At 41.0% G+C, this 18,423-nt stretch overlaps 1 protein-coding gene and 1 non-coding gene across 2 annotated transcripts in view; both read left to right on the top strand.

The window, feature by feature from the left end:
- ACVR1 (activin A receptor type 1) overlaps positions 1 to 18,423 on the top strand; it is a 127,868-nt gene that overhangs the window by 52,087 nt on the left and 57,358 nt on the right. Inside the window, exon 3 of the mRNA XM_060016767.1 lies at positions 18,109 to 18,182. Coding sequence (XP_059872750.1) covers positions 18,116 to 18,182 — 67 coding nt within the window. The 5' untranslated portion in view covers positions 18,109 to 18,115. The remainder of the gene's footprint in view (positions 1 to 18,108; positions 18,183 to 18,423) is intronic.
- On the top strand, positions 2,766 to 2,837 carry TRNAD-GUC (transfer RNA aspartic acid (anticodon GUC)). The gene has a single exon. It is a non-coding gene; the product is annotated as a tRNA-Asp (tRNA).

Below are 18,423 nucleotides of genomic sequence, written 5' to 3' on the forward strand. Positions count from 1 at the left end.
ATCACCCAGAGCCCACGATTTACATTAGGATCTGCCCTTGTGCATTCTGTGGGTCTGGACACATGTATAGTAATATGCATCCCCCATTATAGTACCCTACAGAAGAGTTTTACCGCCCTAAAAATCCTGTGCTCTATTAGTCCCTGCCCCCTACCCGCTCCTTGGCCACCACTGATCTTTTTATTGTCTCCATACTTTTACCTTTCCCGGAACTACATTTTCATAATATGCTTCCTTGGAGTACTTTGAAATCTCTGTAAAGAAGTCTTGCTCTCAGGATGAAATGCTATTAAGGTTGTGTTAAGCTACGGGGGTAACACAAATACCAACTTTAGAATAGTCTGTAAGATGTTTCTATGAGGGGAGGCCTGAAGTGCTAACTGTATGTGGGAGTGTCTCTGAGTTAAAAGTCGGGATTGCCTGGATATGGTTTGAAACTTGTACATAGAGACAGAAGCATGAGGTCTCTGTGGCCTCTTTAGGTTCAGAACTTTGGGGGAAGGTCTCTAGTAGCTGTCAAGTGCTCTCTCTTTTTTTTTGCGATACGCGGGCCTCTCACTGCTGTGGCCTCTCCCGTTGCGGAGCACAGGCTCCGGATGCGCAGGCTCAGCGGCCATGGCTCACGGGCCCAGCCGCTCCGCGGCATGTGGGATCTTCCCAGACCGGGGCACGAACCCACGTCCCCTGCATCGGCAGGCGGACTCTCAACCACTGCACCGCCAGGGAAGCCCAAGTGCTCTCTTTTTTAAGGAAAGTCTAATTTATTATTTTCAAGAATTTTATTCTTTTATGTAAAAGTTTATTTTTGATTATTTAATTTCAAGTAGTACAAAACAGTCTAAAGATAAAATTTCCTCCCTTCCTTTTCTCTTTTACCCACAGGTAATAATTTGGAACACACAATTTTTCACATACAAACTTTTCATAGACACACAAATTATGTGTATTAATTATGTTTAAAAATGGGTGGAACGTGGCTACACATTTGGTTCTACAACTTGCTTTTTCCTTTCACTTGATATGCTTTGGATATTTTCCCTTTTAAGCAGAATCTCAATATAAGTAATGACTTCTTAGTGTTCCTTATATGGCTGTAACGTAATAACAATCAGTCCTCAAGTGATGGGGTTAGCCTACAATTTAAAGGGGGATATGGGGGGGGTGGAGACCTTTCACATTAGGGAAAAGACAAAAGCCGTGACTGTTGACTTTGAACTCTTAGTCACTGAGGATGTGAGTTTTTATTTTCCAGGGCAGATGATGCACAGCTTTGGGCTGTTGCCGAGGTGTCACTTATGTCAGGTTTTTATCTTCTGGTTGCCTGGAAGGAACATCCTTGGCACTAGGCTGTGTTCATGTATTAGCGTAGTTGTTAGTTCTGGCTACCATCCTTGGAGCACTATGAGATATTTTCATGCCCATTTAAGGTGGCATGAGGTTCAATGAGTTCTAAGAGAAAGTAATGAATAACAGGGGTGGAATTAAGAGACTGACTTTATTTTGCACATATATTTATTTGAGGGAGGAGGAGGAGATGATGGTGTTAGTTAATTGCTAACCCTGTGATTCTTAATTATGAAACAGGGTTAAAATTGTTCAGCTCAATAGCTTCCTAGCGTGGTTGACAGCGAGAATCGCCAGACAAGTTTTTAGATATCTGGGGCCGATATGAATATTTGTATTGTTATTATTTTATAAAATATTTATTTCTAGGAAGGTAATAATATAATCAATGTTTATAAGGTTTAAAAGGTACAAAAAGAGTGAGAAATAAGTCTCCCTCCTCCCTCTCTCCCAGTTACTCTTCCTGGAGACAACCATTGTTACCAATTTCTTATATATTCTTTCAGAGATTTCAGGCATATACCAGCAATAATCTAAAGATTATTGCAATTTCTTTCTTTTTTTTTTTAACCCAAGTGAAAAAGCATTCCACTTAGAGATGGGCTGGAATTTATTTAACCAGTACTATATTGATGACCATATAGATCATTTCCAGTTTTATTATCATAAACAAGGCTTTAGGGGATAACCTTGTACATATATCATTTTAAACATGTTTGTGAACGTATCTATAGGATCCATTTCTAATAGTGGAATTGCTGGGTCAAAGATAGGCACATTTTAATTTTGGTAGAAATATTGCCAAATTGCTCTGTTCATAGAGCTTGCAAAGTTTTAGATTCCACCAGCAATGGATGAAAACTCTGCTTCCTCATACCCTTGCCAATCACAGTATAATTGTCAAACTGATCATTTCTTCTCTGCCAAATCTATAGGTGAAAAATGACAGTTTAATGGAGCTTTAATTTGCATTTTTTCTTATTTTGATTGACATTGAGCATCTTTTCATAAGTTTAAAGGCCATTTGTATTTCCTGTTCTGTTCCCTGTATGTTAGTGTCCTTTGTCTATTTTCCTATTGGGTTATTGATCTTTTTATTATCAGTTCACAGGAGCTCCTATGCATTAACAGATTAGCACCGCCCCCCCTTCTCTCCTTGTGATATGTGATATTTTACTTGGTAATTTGTGTAAAAATAATTATTTTGCAGTGTGGATTATTTAAAATTTTGTATACTTAAATTTACCAATTCATTCAACAAATATTTATTGAATGCCTCTTATGCATTAAGCACTTATTCCTGGCAGTAGGTTATACAATAGTGAAGAAAATAGATCCCAGTTCTTGCTCCATGGAGCTTACGTCCTAGTGAAAGAGACAGTAGATAAAAGACGTTTAAAAATATTAGTTATAGAGGGAATTCCCTGATGGTCCAGTGGTTAGGATTCGGCGCTGTCACTGCCGGGGCCCGGGTTCGATCCCTGGTCGGGGAACTGAGATCCCACAAGCCATGCGGCAACCCCCCCACCCCCTGCCCACCGGCTCCCACCGCCTCCCCATAATATTTATAGAGATAAATATATATTTAGCCTTTTTGTGGCTTCAGGACTTTGTAATACAGTTAAAAGACCTTTTCCATTCTTAGAGTTAAAAACTTATCTTTCCTTGTAGTGTCTTGTGGTTCTTTTTTTAGGCTTAAATCTTTGATCCATCTGGAATGTTAGGTATGAATCCAACTTAATTTTTCTCTGGGTGCTCTATTAATTAGGGTAAGGCTGAGTTGCTGCAACCAAGGGACTGAAATATGCTATGGTTCAAAGAACAGAGGAGTTGACTTTTTTCTTCACTTTACAGTTCCAGTGTGAGCAAAGCAAGTCAGCAGAACTGCCCGTATCCGCTGGTCGTTGAGAGTCAGGTTCCTTCTGTCCTGTGGCTCTAGGAATTGTCACTGTACTTATCTGCATGGTCATAGCTGGGTTGCTACCATAGCTGGGTTCCCTCCATGTGAAGGACGAAGGAGAAAGTTCAGGGCAAGTGATCACATGTCACTTCCTGCTTCCATTGGTGAGAACATAGTCTTGTGGGCACACCTGGCTGTGAGGGAGTGTGGGGAATGCAGTCCGTGCTGGTCAGCATGTGGCCAAGAAGAAGTGAAGAAGGAATTTTAGTGGAAAGTAAGCAGTCTCTGTCCCATTGGCTAGTCATTCCAATTTTACTGAATAGTCCCAAATTTTCCCTTTTGATTTCTTTTGTATTATAAATTCCCATGTACATTGTGGTCTATTTCTGGGATATCCATTTAGTTTAATTGAGCTCTTTGCCTGTGTGTGTAGTAGGATCACACTGTTTTTCTTAAACTCTTGGAGCTTAATACTTTTTTTTTCTTTTGTAGGGGTAATTCCTGAATTACTGAATTTTACTGAATTTTATTGAATTTTCATATTTATTTTAAGTTCCCTTTTACAGAACTTTAAAGTTTCATGTTACAGAATTTTCATATTTATTTGTGTGTGTGTGGTTTGTAAAAAAATATATGAACTTTAAAATTATCATATGTAGTCACCACTCCCTCCCTGCTAAGAAGCAAACCTGTTAGTATGATTATTGGGATTGTGTTAAATGTCTAGATAAGTTTTGTGAGGGAGGTTTCACAATTTTATGGTGTTAATTTTTCTTATTTGGTGATAACGTTGCACAGTGTTTGGGAAACACTGATCTGGACTCTCCAGTCTTTTGATATCCTTGACCCATGAAATTTATGTAATTGGAGTGGGAGAGAGGAAGGACCAACTTATCATAAGATGCTGTGTTACTTTTTTAGTTTAATACTTGATTTCTGATAATGACTAGGTAAGTGAAGCCTATTTCTCTATTAAAAATTAATGAACTTGTAACTTGAAAAAACAATTTTCCTGTCTGAAGGTAAAAAACAGTTGACATTTCAGGAGGTTATTATATAAACTTATTTGTAACACAAACCTGGTTTTTTGCATATATGTGTGATATGCAGTGCTGTTACTTCCTCCGAGTGTGTGTGTGTGTGTGTGTGTGTGTGTGTGTTAGTCTGCATCTTTTTTTGAACAACACACATTCCTCTTCAGTCTTCTCCTTTTTACCTTTTTATTATAAAGTGAAACACAGATATCACACAAAGTATACATAGCTTAGTTAATTTTACAAGGTAAATGTTTTTTGTGACCACCACACAGGTCAAGAGAGTATTAGCGGCCTCCCTAGAGCCCCTTGGCATGTCCCATGACTGTCATGGTCCCTCTCTCTCTCCAGAGGTAACCACTCTCCTGACTTCTATAGTAATTGCTTCGTTGCCTTTCTGTATGGTCTTATCACCTGCCTGTGCATGTCTAGCCACTGTAGTTTAGTCTTGCACACCTTTTTATGTCTTTGAAGTCTAAAGCTCAGGTTCCCCCTCCAGCCCTTTCCTTTTCTTACAGTTTATCTGTCGAAGAACTCAGCCACTTGACCTCTAATTTCCAACTGGCTGGATTTGGTGATTGCATCCTCATGGTTCAGTTCAACTTGTTCTCTTTCTTTTAGTGGGAAATGGTAGTTTAACCCCACAGTCTAGGTATCCGGAATGCTCACTGCTACTGGGTAGGTCATCGTTTCTAGGCCTTTTTAGTGGACAGAGGAAATATGTATGTATAAAATACTCAGTGAGTTCATACTGTTGCTTCCAATTCAAATTCAGTTTATATGGTTCTTACTTAACCTTAGCTGAATTACATCTCTAACTCCCTTATTCCACGCAGAAAATTTAGGTTCTCCAGAACAGCAGGGAACAATAGTATTTGAATAGGCCATAGTTAGGCATCTGCTGTCTTCCACACATTACACACAGTATTCTCCACACCACCACAATCCCAACACCGCACCACGAGTGATGATAACTGAAAGGCGAGAAAAACAGTTCTCTTTTTGTGTGCTTATCCCCATTCTCCTCGCAATTTTCAGGGGGAGGAGTGGGGGATGTTTATAGTTGTTGAAAACTGGGCAAATTTAAACACTGATTAGCTTTTAGATGATATTTGGAGGAGGAATACTTTTAATTTTGTTACATGAGATGTTGGTTTTATAGTTATGTTTAGAATAAGTCCTTATCTGTTAAAGAATTTGTGGGTGAAATGATGTGAGTTCTGGGATTCTCATTAAAATACATCAGGAAGAAAATGGGCAGAATAGAGGAAATAAGATTTCTTATTTTTGGAACTGAGTGGTAGGATGTGGCTTATTTTTGAAACTGGGAGGTCAAAAATAGGGTTTATTATCCTTTTTCTCAATGTAACTTGAAATGCCTGTTATGCAAAATTTTTTACAATTAATCTTATAAACAGTGAAAAGACAAGGGCCTACGATAGGGAAGGAAGGTGATAAGGAAGGAATATTCAGGGAAGTGGAAAAATGAGTAAAGAATCCTAACCTGGTGGTTCCGTTTGGCTCAGTGGCCTTGAAGCTGGGTAACATCTTGAATGAGAAGAAGGGAGGGCTGAGATGTGAGGCCTCAAGGGAAACCAGCGTTTAAGATACGAGTGGCAGAAGAGGAAACTCCCATCCAAGGAAACTGAGCAGATCCAACCCATAAAAGTAAAGATAGCAGAGAGATGGCGCCTCTGAATCCCAGCTAGGGAAGAACCAGGGAATGGACCAGTTGATGCCACCCTCAGCGTTCTCAGCATCACCCAAATTGCCGGGGGACTGGGGGATTCCTAGGCCTCAGGTCAATCAAATACAGATCTCGGTGGGTGAGGCTTCAGAGTCTGACTTCTGAGGAAGCTCCCCGGTGAATCTGAAGGATAAGGTAAGGTTACAAAGAGTTAGAACCTTAGCCAGAGGCATTTTGGTGATGGACCGGGTGGAGAGGGGAGATGTGGAAGGAGCTTTGTGTAGTGCTCTTTCTAGAAAGTTTTCTGCGAGGGTATGAAGAGGGTAGATATGGGAGGACTTGGGGCCGAGGGAGGTGGTGGTTGCTGAAATAGTTGTTGCTTATAATAATGTAAGAGAGGTTTGCCTGTAAATGTGGAGGATGTGAATGGTTCCTTATGCAGGATGATGACTGAGTGGTCAGGCCAAGCATGAGGTTAGGCGCCCCCCCTCACCCCCCACCCCAGTACCAGATAGGTTATTTTTATTTTTATTTATTTATTCTTTTTTGTGGTACGCGGGCCTCTCACTGCTGTGGCCTCTCCCGTTGCGGAGCACAGGCTCCGGACGCGCAGGCTCAGCGGCCATGGCCCACGGGCCCAGCCCCTCCGCGGCATGTGGGATCTTCCTGGACCGGGGCACGAACCCGTGTCCCCTGCATCGGCAGGCAGACTCTCAACCACTGCGCCACCAGGGAAGCCCGATAGGTTATTTTTTTGCCAAGCACGTGAGTTTCGATGGTTCGGGGGAAAGCTTGAAAATGGTCATCATGAATTAGATGTTCTTTCTATTTGTTAATGTTTTGAATTACACATTAACGGAGAGGTACTCAAGTCTTTGCATAGGGACCTCTGCTTCTCAAGTTCTGACTGGGCCTTTGGGCCCCTCCCCGAGGAAGAAGGAAGGAGTGGGGTTTTTACGGCTGACATTGGCCCTGTTTTCTTATTCAGCACTCCTGCTCTTCTTCACATTCTGTTTTCTCTTTTTTGGTTTCCTTTTCTTCGTGTTCAGGTGACACTCTTATACGCGTAGAACCTCCGAGAGGGGTTGCCTGGTACAGGGTGGTGCTTTCCAGTTATTTGCTTTGGGACTGACTGTTGGAGGGATCCCTACATTTTCTGGATTTCCTAATGTCTGACTTCGAAGGTTGTGGGGAGAGGACTGAGGTGAGTACCCTGTTCCTCCTGTTTTTCTCTGCCTCCATGTCTTTGTTCTTCATAATAGGTTGGATTCATCATTTCTACCCTGTAGACTTTCTACCCCTGTGTACTTGGGAGCATCTTCTGTCTCCTAGATTTCGTTTCTTTCTCCCCACTTAGTAGAGTGCATTTATTTTTACTTTTAACATGCCATTAATTTCTAATTTAGGTCAATTGAGCATTTTGATTTTTTTTAAAAAATAAATTTATTGATCTTATTTATTTATATTTTTGGCTGTGTTGGGTCTTCGTTGCTGCGTGCGGGCTTTCTCTAGTTGTGGCGAGCGGGGACTACTCTTCATTGCGGTGCGCAGGCTTCTCACCGCGGTGGCTTCTCTTGTTGCGGAGCACGGGCTCTAGGCACGCAGGCTTCAGTAGTTGTGGCACGCGGGCTCAGTAGTTGTGGCACATGGGCTTAGCTGCTCCGCGGCATGTGGGATCTTCCCGGACCAGGACTTGAACCCGTGTCCCCTGCATTGGCAGGCGGATTCTTAACTACCGCGCCACCAGGGAAGTCCGAGCGTTTTGGTTTGGGTGGGTGGTTTTTTGGTTATGAAAGTTTTCTGGTCTCTTTCTGTGTGGTATCAGAGCCTCTCCCTGTCTTATTTCCCCTCCTCTTTGTTTTCTGTTGTGGTTACTTCGATGCTAACTTGTTCCACTTGTACACTGACCCTGTGTACACGGCTCGTTTTCTTTCTCATGATCATATTTATACTTTTGATGGATATATTTAAATGAACAGCTGTGCATTTGTTGAGTCATACCACAATTATCTGATTCTGCCTTAGCTGCTCCAGGGGCAAAAGCATATTTCAAGCTAAGTTGTGAGAGAATTCCGTTAATCACATTCTAACTGGGGGAGGGGAGAGGAGAAAGACCACTAAGAAAAGTCTTTTGAAAGATGAATGTTAATTAGTTGTTCAGTTATTTTAGAATAGATTGATTTGGTTGCTATTTAAGGTGTCACCTGAAGAAACTTTATAACGATGTAAATAACTGTAAAGGTTTAATGATATCAGACAGGCTAAATTCTCTGGAATTGTTGATGTGGGGATAAACTTAGTAGCTGGTTTATTTAAATAGATAAGCGGTCTTTAAAAGAGTTTCTTTCTGTAAAGACTGGTGTTCTTGACTCAGCATTCCTTGAATTCATTGGCTAAATATTTTGTTTTAAGCTTCCTGAACAGATAACATTACAGAAAACGTTACAACTTTCTTTTTCTTCAAATCTATTAATTGCTAATTATAACCTCTGATTGAGTCTTTGGCTTCCATCAGCCAGATCTATTTTTCTCTTGACACTTCCTCATGGTTTTCTGAAGGTTATTAATAGGCATGGAAGCATGGCTTTCCAAATAGCGTCAATAACTGTTAGGAGACTAGTGGGGGGCAGAGTGGGGGGAGATGATATGTCAATTCCTGACTCGTAGGAGGTGTATTTTCAAGCTACAGAAGCTGTCTCAGAGGTCACTGGGGATGGCTCTGGGCAGATCAGCTGGTGTCTGCAACTAGAGATCCAAGCAGTCCTATCCAAATGGGATACTGTCCACCAGGGAGTTGTCTGCTCTACCCAGAGTCTGCCAGCCGTCTTTTTGTTTGGCTGCTTCTCTTGGATGACACCCTTGAAAACTGAAATCCAGGTTACAAATGATATCTTTTAATTTATCTCCAGTACCTGGTTGGAGCTATATTACATTGAGGATGAAGAGCAGCCCTCTCCCCCAGTCATTTCCTGGCCAGCCTGTAAAACATTCCTTAAACCTCCCTCTCCTCTCCCCACCCAAACCAAAGTGTAACGTAGACTAAGATGTTAGAATTAATGTGTTTTAATTTCCATTGAGTGCCTCGTATGTGCCAGGATGGCGATGTAGCCATGATCCAGGCAGAGTCCTCACTCTCACGCTGCTTAAATTTTGGTGTGTGGAGTAAGGACGGATGGGAGAGGGAGAGACATAATAAAGACCAATAAACTAATACATAAATGACAGATGTCACGCAGCGTTAAGTGCTGTGAAGAAGACGGCAGGGCGCTGTGGGCTGAGTGTGGGGAGGTCTGAGGCAGGAATGGGCTTGAGTGTGTGTGGGGTACGGAGGAGAAGGGGTCTGGTCAGGCTGGTGTATAAAGGGTGGTTTTTCTCACCTCCACAGAAATCTGCTCTAGTGCTTCCCATTTTAAAAAGAGAGAGAGAGAAATAGACCTCCTTGGTGCTGACGTCTTTTTTATTTAATTTCCCCCGACCCTTCAAATTATTACGCGTTGGTCATGTTAGCCTTAGAATTGGGACAGTTGTGTCAGATGGCAGTGCCTGAGATACCATTTGTCTGGTAACAGGAGGGATAGGAAGGGTCTGAACTCTTAGGCTAAAGGGGAAACTGCAGGCAGTGAGAAATGCCGCAGAGGGCCGAGAAGGCATCTAACTGAGGGCTTTGGGAGGAGGTGGGATTTTAGATGGACTTCACAGTTACTCATCTAAGAGTTTCACTGGTGGAGTTGGGGGTGAGGGTAGGGGGAATAATAGGGTCCTTTCTACCGGTAGGTAAAAAAAATACATAAATAAAATAAAAGAAAGTCCCAGTTTGTAAACTGGAGGGAGAGGAGCCCTGAGCTGCCTAAGAGAATAGAACAAAACAGCTGGGAGATGATGGGTACTATCAGTTGAAACAAAGCGGAGAGCTGTGGCTATTTGATACAGAGGGAATGAAGTGGAAGACGAGGGACAGTTTCCATGTAGTCAAGCGCGTCAAAATAAAACCGAGACTTGAGATACCAGTAAGGCATGCCGTGGGTGATCAAAACGTTGGAATCTCAGAAGCTTAGCTTAGTTATTATCTTTATATTTGGTAGGGGTGTAGCAAAGTCAGTTTCGTCCTGTGTACAATGAAAGTAAGTCTATGGGGTTTCTTCGGTTCTAACATGGTAGCTTATCCTTTTACTGATTTTCGTTCAGTTAAACCTCATTTACCTACCCTTGCCTTTTTTTTTTTTTTAAACCAGATTATATTATTCTTTTCCTGGCCTTTCCAAACCATATCTTGGGTCCATCTGTCACAGCTGGAATGTTTGTAGTGTAACTCTTTCAGTCAGAACCCTTTCTTTCCTGAAATAATCTGTAATTATTTCCTCTAACTACAGGATGAACTGATCCAGGGGCTGGATTTCAGTACTATAGGACTTGTCCAAGAAGCTATTTGTATTCATCTATCTTGAAAGATCAAATTACATGCTAATATTCTGAAAGTAACACCCCACCAGAAACCCCCCCCCCCCCCCCCCCCCGCAGCAGTGAAGTCTATATAAAACCAAGCCCTGGCAACTTGCACATTGCCAGTTCAGACAGAGTGTGGTGTTAAAAATATTTCACAGGTCATTTGTGAACTGGAGAAAAGACCCTGACTTAACTTATATGGTATGATGCTTTGGTTTAGCCTTTCTTTGCAGCTATAACTGACAGCCCATGTCTCTCTCCACACTTTCCAAAGTCCCAGGTAGTTTGGAGCAAGCTGTCCTTGGGTTCTCTCTCTGCTTGTTGACCACAGAAGAGACATAACTATTGTCACATAATGGCTGATTTTTGTCCCCCTTGGAGGTGGTGGTTGTAAGTATACCTTCCCTCAAGATTGTATATTTAGAGTCTGTCTTGCCGGATCTAATTTGCCCCCCAAATGTGCCCGACCTAACGCTAATGCCTGTTTTTATTTTATGATGCGTCACAAGAGAACTGAAGAATGGGGATGGGAGGGAGGAGGTAGCAACCACTTGTGTACTAGCAACGTGGCTTGTCTTTCCTTTCACATCAAGATTTCCCCCCCCCCCCCTCAGGGGCAGGGGAGATAATGCGAGGTTACAGGGTATATGAAATTAGAGGTTAGAGAAATGCAAAGACGGCATGATAAAGGTGGCCCAAATAACCATGAGTAAAGATGGTTTTCTGAGAGGAAAATCAAGATGGGTAAAGAGCACAACGTGTTGAAGCTTGGATAAAATGTTAAGGAGGACTGTGGTTAGTTCCATAGTTTAGGAAGCTAAACTATGGCTGGCTGGTTTAACGAAGGTTGTGAGCGTTTGTTAATTAGGACCTGGACTCTGGTCACGTGGCTTTGGGTTTGACTTTGTGTGCTCGAGCAAGGTACTTCTAGCTACCCATTTTCTCATCTGTAGGCTGGGATTAATAGGAGTATTTCTTTTCGAGTGTTTTGGGGAGAGGTTGAAAGAGATAACGTATAGGATCTCTAAGCACGGCGCCTGGCTGCTGAGTAAGTGGCACTGCTGTTACTGTAATAATGATGTGCTGTTGACAGATGACTAAGGGAAAGCAGAGTCACTCTACTTCTTTTCTGCTTTGCCTCTACCTTTTATATTAAAGAGAAAGATTTGTTTTTTCTTATGGAAGGCGTAGCATAGGCCACATAAAAGAGACGTAAAGAAACAACTGTCATGGAACAGTTGTGATAGCCCTCACCGACGGTGAGTGAGCGACTTCACGTGGATGGTGAAAAAGTCATTCAAAATAGGGATGGGTGAAGGTACAATCCATCTTTCAAGATTCTTTCTAACTTGGAGAGTGTTAGAAATTGAATTGAGAAGAGCATCAAGGAAGTCCCTATTGAACGAGTAGGTGCTCAGTAGATTATGTGTTGAACAAATGGACAAACCAAATGAGTCTAGGCTACCAGGCCAGACAAATGAACATTTTGTAGAATCTTCTGATGGGAACGAATCTCAGGGTTCATCTTACAGCTTTGCTTTCATCCTCAGCACACAGATAACAAGTTGTTTGCTGTTCATAACTTTAGGTTTGAGAAATATCTTTTATTCTTACAGTAGATTATCAACTAGATTGCTTAATATGAGTTCTCAAGGTTGAATATAGAAGTGCAGTATACTCCTGGTTATTCTGTGACTGACATCAGAATGCTTTGTGATTTTGGGGGGGATGTACTGCAGTATATCTGTGGCTTTATCCAGCTGTAAAATTGTGATGAGCGAAAGAAGTACCAAACTTGGTCTCAAGCCCACATGTGTTAAAAATTGAGCTAAACGCTAGCTCCCTAACTGGATGTCAGTCTGATCTATAAATGGAGTTCGAAAAGTACCATAGGATTTGGAAAGCAGCTCTGTTTTGCCCTGGTGGTTTGCCTGTTTTGAGTACAATATCATGGGACTGTCCTGTCTCCCAAGGGAGTAGTCCTGAGACACTGTAAAAGATGGCACTGATTTAAGACCCGAGGTCCCTAACCTTTTTCTGCATAGCTCTTTGCCATGTGTCTGAAATATTAAGATCAGTTACCAGGGCTAGAGGGCCTTATCCAGGAACAGAAAGGAGGTGGTATATACTGGGGCAAAAATTTATACTCCAAACCCTTCAGATAATATTCTGTAACCCCCAGTAGCCTATGAGTTTTCGCAGTCAGGGATTTTAGCCTTAGAATATTGCATAAGGATTTGGTTGGACCAAAAGGAGATGGACGCTGGAGTACCTTCTGATCACAGTTTTATGTCTCATTTAAAAAGTATTTCGTTGTGCACATAAAGTATTATTCCTACATGAAATAGATATCTGATGCCTTCTCCCTTGACCACTAGACTTATTGTTGACTTCCTTGAGGTTAGAGAGTTTAAAGAGATTTCTAAACCTGTGGAGCAGTAACGTTTTTGTCAGGTATTGAGCCAATGCCCAGCCTAAAATGTCTGGTGCCATCTGGTTACCTGGTATGGTAGAAGGACTGATCATTTAAGAGTAAGGCAGTGCTTCTCAAAGCGTGGTCCGAGATCCTCTGGAGTTTCCAAGACTTCCTCAGGGGTTCCACAGGGTCCTCCTTCTTCCAGTCACATATACGTCTTCATGTACGAAGTTGGATTCTCTTTTCTTCAGCTGATACAGCATGTCATTCCAGATTGAATGCAGAATCATACATGAGAATCCAGTTGCCTTCTACTAAGCCAGACATTATAGAGATTTGCAAAAATGCAAAGTAATGCCACTTTTTCCTCATTAGAGCTTTCTGTGGGGGAAAATACAGTTCTTTTTTTAATTTAGAAAAAATAGAGTAATATGTTTATTGTTATTTTAAAACAAATAGAGTATTGAAAACATTCTCCATTTTAATTTCTAATAGAGTAAATATTGGTAGAAATAACTTACATAGACAAGTTCCTTAGAGTCCTTAGTAATTTTCAAGAGTATAAAGAGATTCTGAGACCAAAAATTTTTAAAACTATTGGAGTAAAGCATCCCTGAACTATTGAATTATTGCCACTCTCTTTTCCCACTACCAGCCAGCCCACATCTGAAACTCCTTAGCCAAAAATACTTGAGTGCAAGGGAGTTGAACATTACTTGTAAAGACAATGTTTCCTTTTTAGTATATTTAAAAATTCGAAGTAGATCCTTGGGGCTTCAAGTTGGGACTTCAGCATATTGATGTTCTTTATATGTAAAATATGATCGGGACATTTATTCCAGAACATTCTCCTCCCTACATTTCTTTTCCCTTTCCTTTCGAAAGTTCCATTTTTAATAGCTGAATTAACTGGTCAGCAGAGACACTCCAGACACTGAACAGAATGGCAACCAGTAAATGCTGCTGACATTTTTTCCCAAAGATTTTTGGCAGATTTTGAGCTATCTGTCTATAAACAGCAGATTAGTTTGGAAGACTGAATTTATACCTCCTTTTTTCCCCTGTTTTCCGTTTAGGAGCCTAAATTATTGTTTTAATTTTGCTTGCACAATAATAATCAGTTAAAAGGTGTTTAAGGGCATGGGCTTTTGTTGGCTTTGTGACAAGGAAAAATTGTCAGTGGTGATGGTGTTTTAGAATTCTTTTTTAAAATAGTGAAAGAACTCTTGATTTCGAAGCTTGAAACTTGTTAACTGCTGACTTTTATTATTACCTGAACTAAATTCTAGAGATTAGAGTTAACAGAGATGATAAATGTCTTAATCCTGCTATTCCTTTGCAGGTGTGTATGTGCTTTTGTGTTAACGGGTGGTCGGGGGGGGGGTAATTTCTAATTCTTTGGAAATTAAAATTAAATTGAGCCGATTAGTTCAGGGAGAATTTGAATTCAAGGAGTATTAAATGTGCACCTACTTGGCTCTAGTAGCGATGAACAAAACAGACTATAGATTTTACTACCATGAAGTTTACAGTCCAGTGAGGGAGACAGATGTTCAAAAGCACACACTCAAATATGAATATGTAATTATTAATTATGATAAGTGCTATAAATAAAAATTAACACAGTGGTGTATGAGAGTGTAATGAGAGCATATGAGGGTTTAGGCAAGCTTCTAGAAGGAAGTGACATTTAAGTTGAGGCTTGAAGGTTGAATAGGAATTTGCCAGGTTGGGTCCTGAAAGAAGGGCTCAATCACTGGGAGCTTCATATATACAGAGGTCCAGAGATAGGCAGGGAGATGGCTAGTTGGTGTGCCTGGGAGAATGGGGTGGAGAGGCGCCTTGACAACAACGAATGTAGGGAGCTTACTAGGGCTTACCATGTTTTACCCAGGTTCTGGCTAGGGGCTACCTCTCCAGCCTTCTTGGGTTTTCTCTCCTTATCACTCTTCTCTCTAGGCTCCCTATGTCCTAGGCTGGTGTTTTTTTTTCACATGTGATATATGTTTTAAGTCCTCAGGAAACACCAAGCTTCCCCTGGCCCCAGGACCCGTGTAGAAGCCGAGAAGCTGTGCCTTTTTCCTTAAATGCCCTCCTGTCTCCACCACAGAGTGCTCCCCACCCCACCCCAACACACACACACACACACACACACACACACACACACACGAGCTCACATACTCTTATCCTTTTTGTAGTACCTTCTACTCACCTTTCTGGTTCCTGTTTATATATAATCTACCCTGTTTATATATAATCTCCTCCACCCGCCAAAAAATCTTAAATTGTTTTGTTAGCAGTCTTATTTAACCATGTTTCTTTCTAACACTTAAATCAGTTTTTAATTGTGCAGTCTTTTGGATGATTATTTGACTACCACCATAGATAGATTGTGTAAGTTCTGTAATAGTAAGGACCATGTTTGTATATCTTTATCATTCTAAGTTTCTAATTTCTAGTACATAGCAGGCTCTCAGTAGTTGTTGAGGGAAGGAAGGGAGGGAGGGAGGGAGGAAGGGAGGGAGGGAGGGAGGGAGGAAGGAAGGAAGGAAGGAAGGAAGGAAGGAAGGAAGGAAGGAAGGAAGGAAGGAAGGAAGGACGGACCGGGAATTCAAAGATAAGACTGAGATATAGTTCAATACTTTTGAAAGGCTTTTAATGATATATCCCATCAGTTAAAAAGTTTTTTGAGGGCTTCCCTGGTGGCGCAGTGGTTGAGAGTCCGCCTTCCGATGCAGGGGACACAGGTTCATGCCCCGGTCCGGGAGGATCCCACATGCCGCAGAGCGGCTGGGCCCGTGAGCCATGGCCACTGAGCCTGTGCGTCTGGAGCCTGTGCTCCACAACAGCAGAGGCCACAACAGTGAGAGGCCCGCGTACCGCAAAAAAAAAAAAAAAAAAAAGTTTTTTGAGTGTGTACCCTCAATATGTAGCTTATAAGTTTTATATAAAGTAAAACTATGTGTTATAAGACATACATAAAATAGAAATTTTAAAAAGATTTAAGATGAAATATTTGAGGTGTGGCTAATGGTAATGACATTGTATTATTGACAAAAATCTCAGGCTACTCAGGATAATGTTTATTGTTTATGATACTGGATGCAAATCAGTTTTTAATGTATTTTTAAATTCTGAATTTGGTGAGCCTGCTTCATGTCACAGTGAACTGGAATGTTAATTGATTTTCTTTAAAATGATTAACAAAGAACCACTAGGAATAGCCATATAAGTTCCACCATTTTCTTAGTCTTCTCTGGTACTTTCATTAACAACATATTCAATCTGTAGTTTCTTTAATGGATTTAGAACACTTGCAATTTGGGGAGGGCTCATTTCATTATATCTAGCCATTACAACCTGTAATTCCACTTCAGTAAACTCTCAAGAGTATAGCACATGGCTGTATTCTATAAGCAAACAATGTCCACTCTTTCACATTGTGTAACTCCCACTTCTTCTGCAAGATACCTCTTGTAGTGGACTGTCCTAAGGGACTGAGACAGAGACCAAATAAAGGATCAAGTTATTTATCACTCTGTTAGATTAAATCAGTTTTTATAAGATACAAGTTTTAGTATTTTCATCCCATAATTTAATGCATTGTCTTGTGTGGCCCTTGGATGCATGCACCCCCTTTTGGGGGCAAGTAGGCTAGCTAGTGCTGGAGATTGACATAGACAGATGATTGATTTGGAGTGGTGTTAGACAAATGATTGATTTGGAGTGGTGTTGGGGCTGGGGGGTTGAAATCACTGCTGATGGAGAGGTGTTGCACCAAGCATTTGCCTTTTGAGCTAGATCGTGGATGACAGGAAGAGGGAGTTGGGTAGGAGAGAGGTGGAGGGGGAGGCTCAAGGCATCTGGGGTGGAGGGAACCAACAGTGCGTTTCTGTTCAAAGGCACAGAGATGAGATGGTGATGGAGGGGTCAGTACTGGTTATGAGGGTTCCAGGGTGAAGTGAGGCATTTGTATTTATATCAAACAAGGGCTTGCTCTAGAAAAGATCTATGTGAACATGGAAATAATAGTAATAATAACAACAGCAACAGTAGAAAGGGAGTCACTCAGGTTCCACGTGCTTTTAAAAATGTAAAAGGAAGGTCCATTAAACTCTCCTTTACTCCCTTCCCTCACCTTGCTGTTAGAGAAGGGTTAGTCTGAAATACAGTTGTAGACAAATGGAAGTGAGGGATGGTAAGATAGAATAGAGGTGCGGGGAATGAACAGTCAGACTACTAACCAAAAAACTGATTTTAAGAAGATGAGTCAGAAGGTGTCCATTCCAAACAGCTTAGATAGCAGTGGGCTTTTGCTCTTTTCTTTGAAGCTTTAAGAGTAAGATAGCACATGAACCTATTCACTAAAGAACTTCACCAGTTTTCTCTTTATTTTACCATCAGAAAATTGCAGCTAGTTCAAGGTTTAATTTTTTAAAATTATTTTTTGTAATAAAGAATTAGTATAGCCAAACTCTCAACATATTTCCAAAATTTTATAGGAATTATTCAGATGGAAAAGTTCTTTGTTGTAACCCCTTGACTCAGAACATTGAGCTTCTGCCAATGTAGTTTTAGGGCAATATCAACTTAAAATTTATAGCAAGTATCTTATTTTCTCTCTGTTATAGTTTCATATATTAAGATTTTACATGATTTCTTCATGTCTTGATTGTGTCTATGCTCTGTTAAATTTGAGGTTAATGTAAGAATACATTGCTTTGCCATTGATGAGGGATAAGTTACAGTTTTGTGTTTTGTTTTCTTTTTCGGGGCTGTATGATGATGTAGGTTGCTTCACTTCTAATCCTTTTGAACGAAGGCTCAAACATGGTAATTTGGTTTGGATTATTCAGTCATTTAATCTTTAACATCGTGTTAGAACAGTCTATTCGTGCTTCTTAGAGTTTTTAACTTGGTGCCAACCTTGCATTCCATGGCATAAAATAAAATTCAAACCTAAAGTCCTTTAGGAATGCCTGGCCTTACAGCTGAGAATTTTTCATGTCCCTTTTGAGCTCTTTGTTAGTGGGTAGACTCAGGGAACGTTGCCTCAGAGTGGCCCACCAGGAGGAGGTAAATCTGATTAACTCTTCAAGATGATTTATTTAGATCCATGTAAAGGGTATATGTTTAAATGTACTAAGAAATAAGGCAACATATGTGAGGGGGATTTGTAAGAAAGGCCTTGAACGGCAGTTTGAAGATGGTATGCTTAATTTAATTTGTCATCCTGCAGTTAAATTTTGTTGTTTCACTGATATCTCTTTTTTTCCCTCCACAGTTGTACAATGGTAGATGGAGTGATGATTCTTCCTGTGCTAATGATGATTGCTTTCCCTTCCCCTAGTATGGAAGGTAAGTGGCTCAACTACTTGGGGCAGGACCAGTATACTGTGTATTGTTTGGCTTACCGTAAACTAGTTTCTTCTTAATCCTATCAGATTTAGCAATCCTCCCCTCCCCCCATTTTTAAGACTTTATTTTTTTAAAGCTGTTTTTTAGGTTCACAGCAAAATTGAGAGGACGATACAGAGATTTCTTATATACCCCCTGCCCCGACACATGTATAGCCTCCCCCATTATCAACATCCCCCCA

The sequence above is a fragment of the Delphinus delphis genome, chromosome 7 (assembly GCF_949987515.2).
Source record: "Delphinus delphis chromosome 7, mDelDel1.2, whole genome shotgun sequence".
NCBI lineage: Eukaryota > Metazoa > Chordata > Mammalia > Artiodactyla > Delphinidae > Delphinus > Delphinus delphis.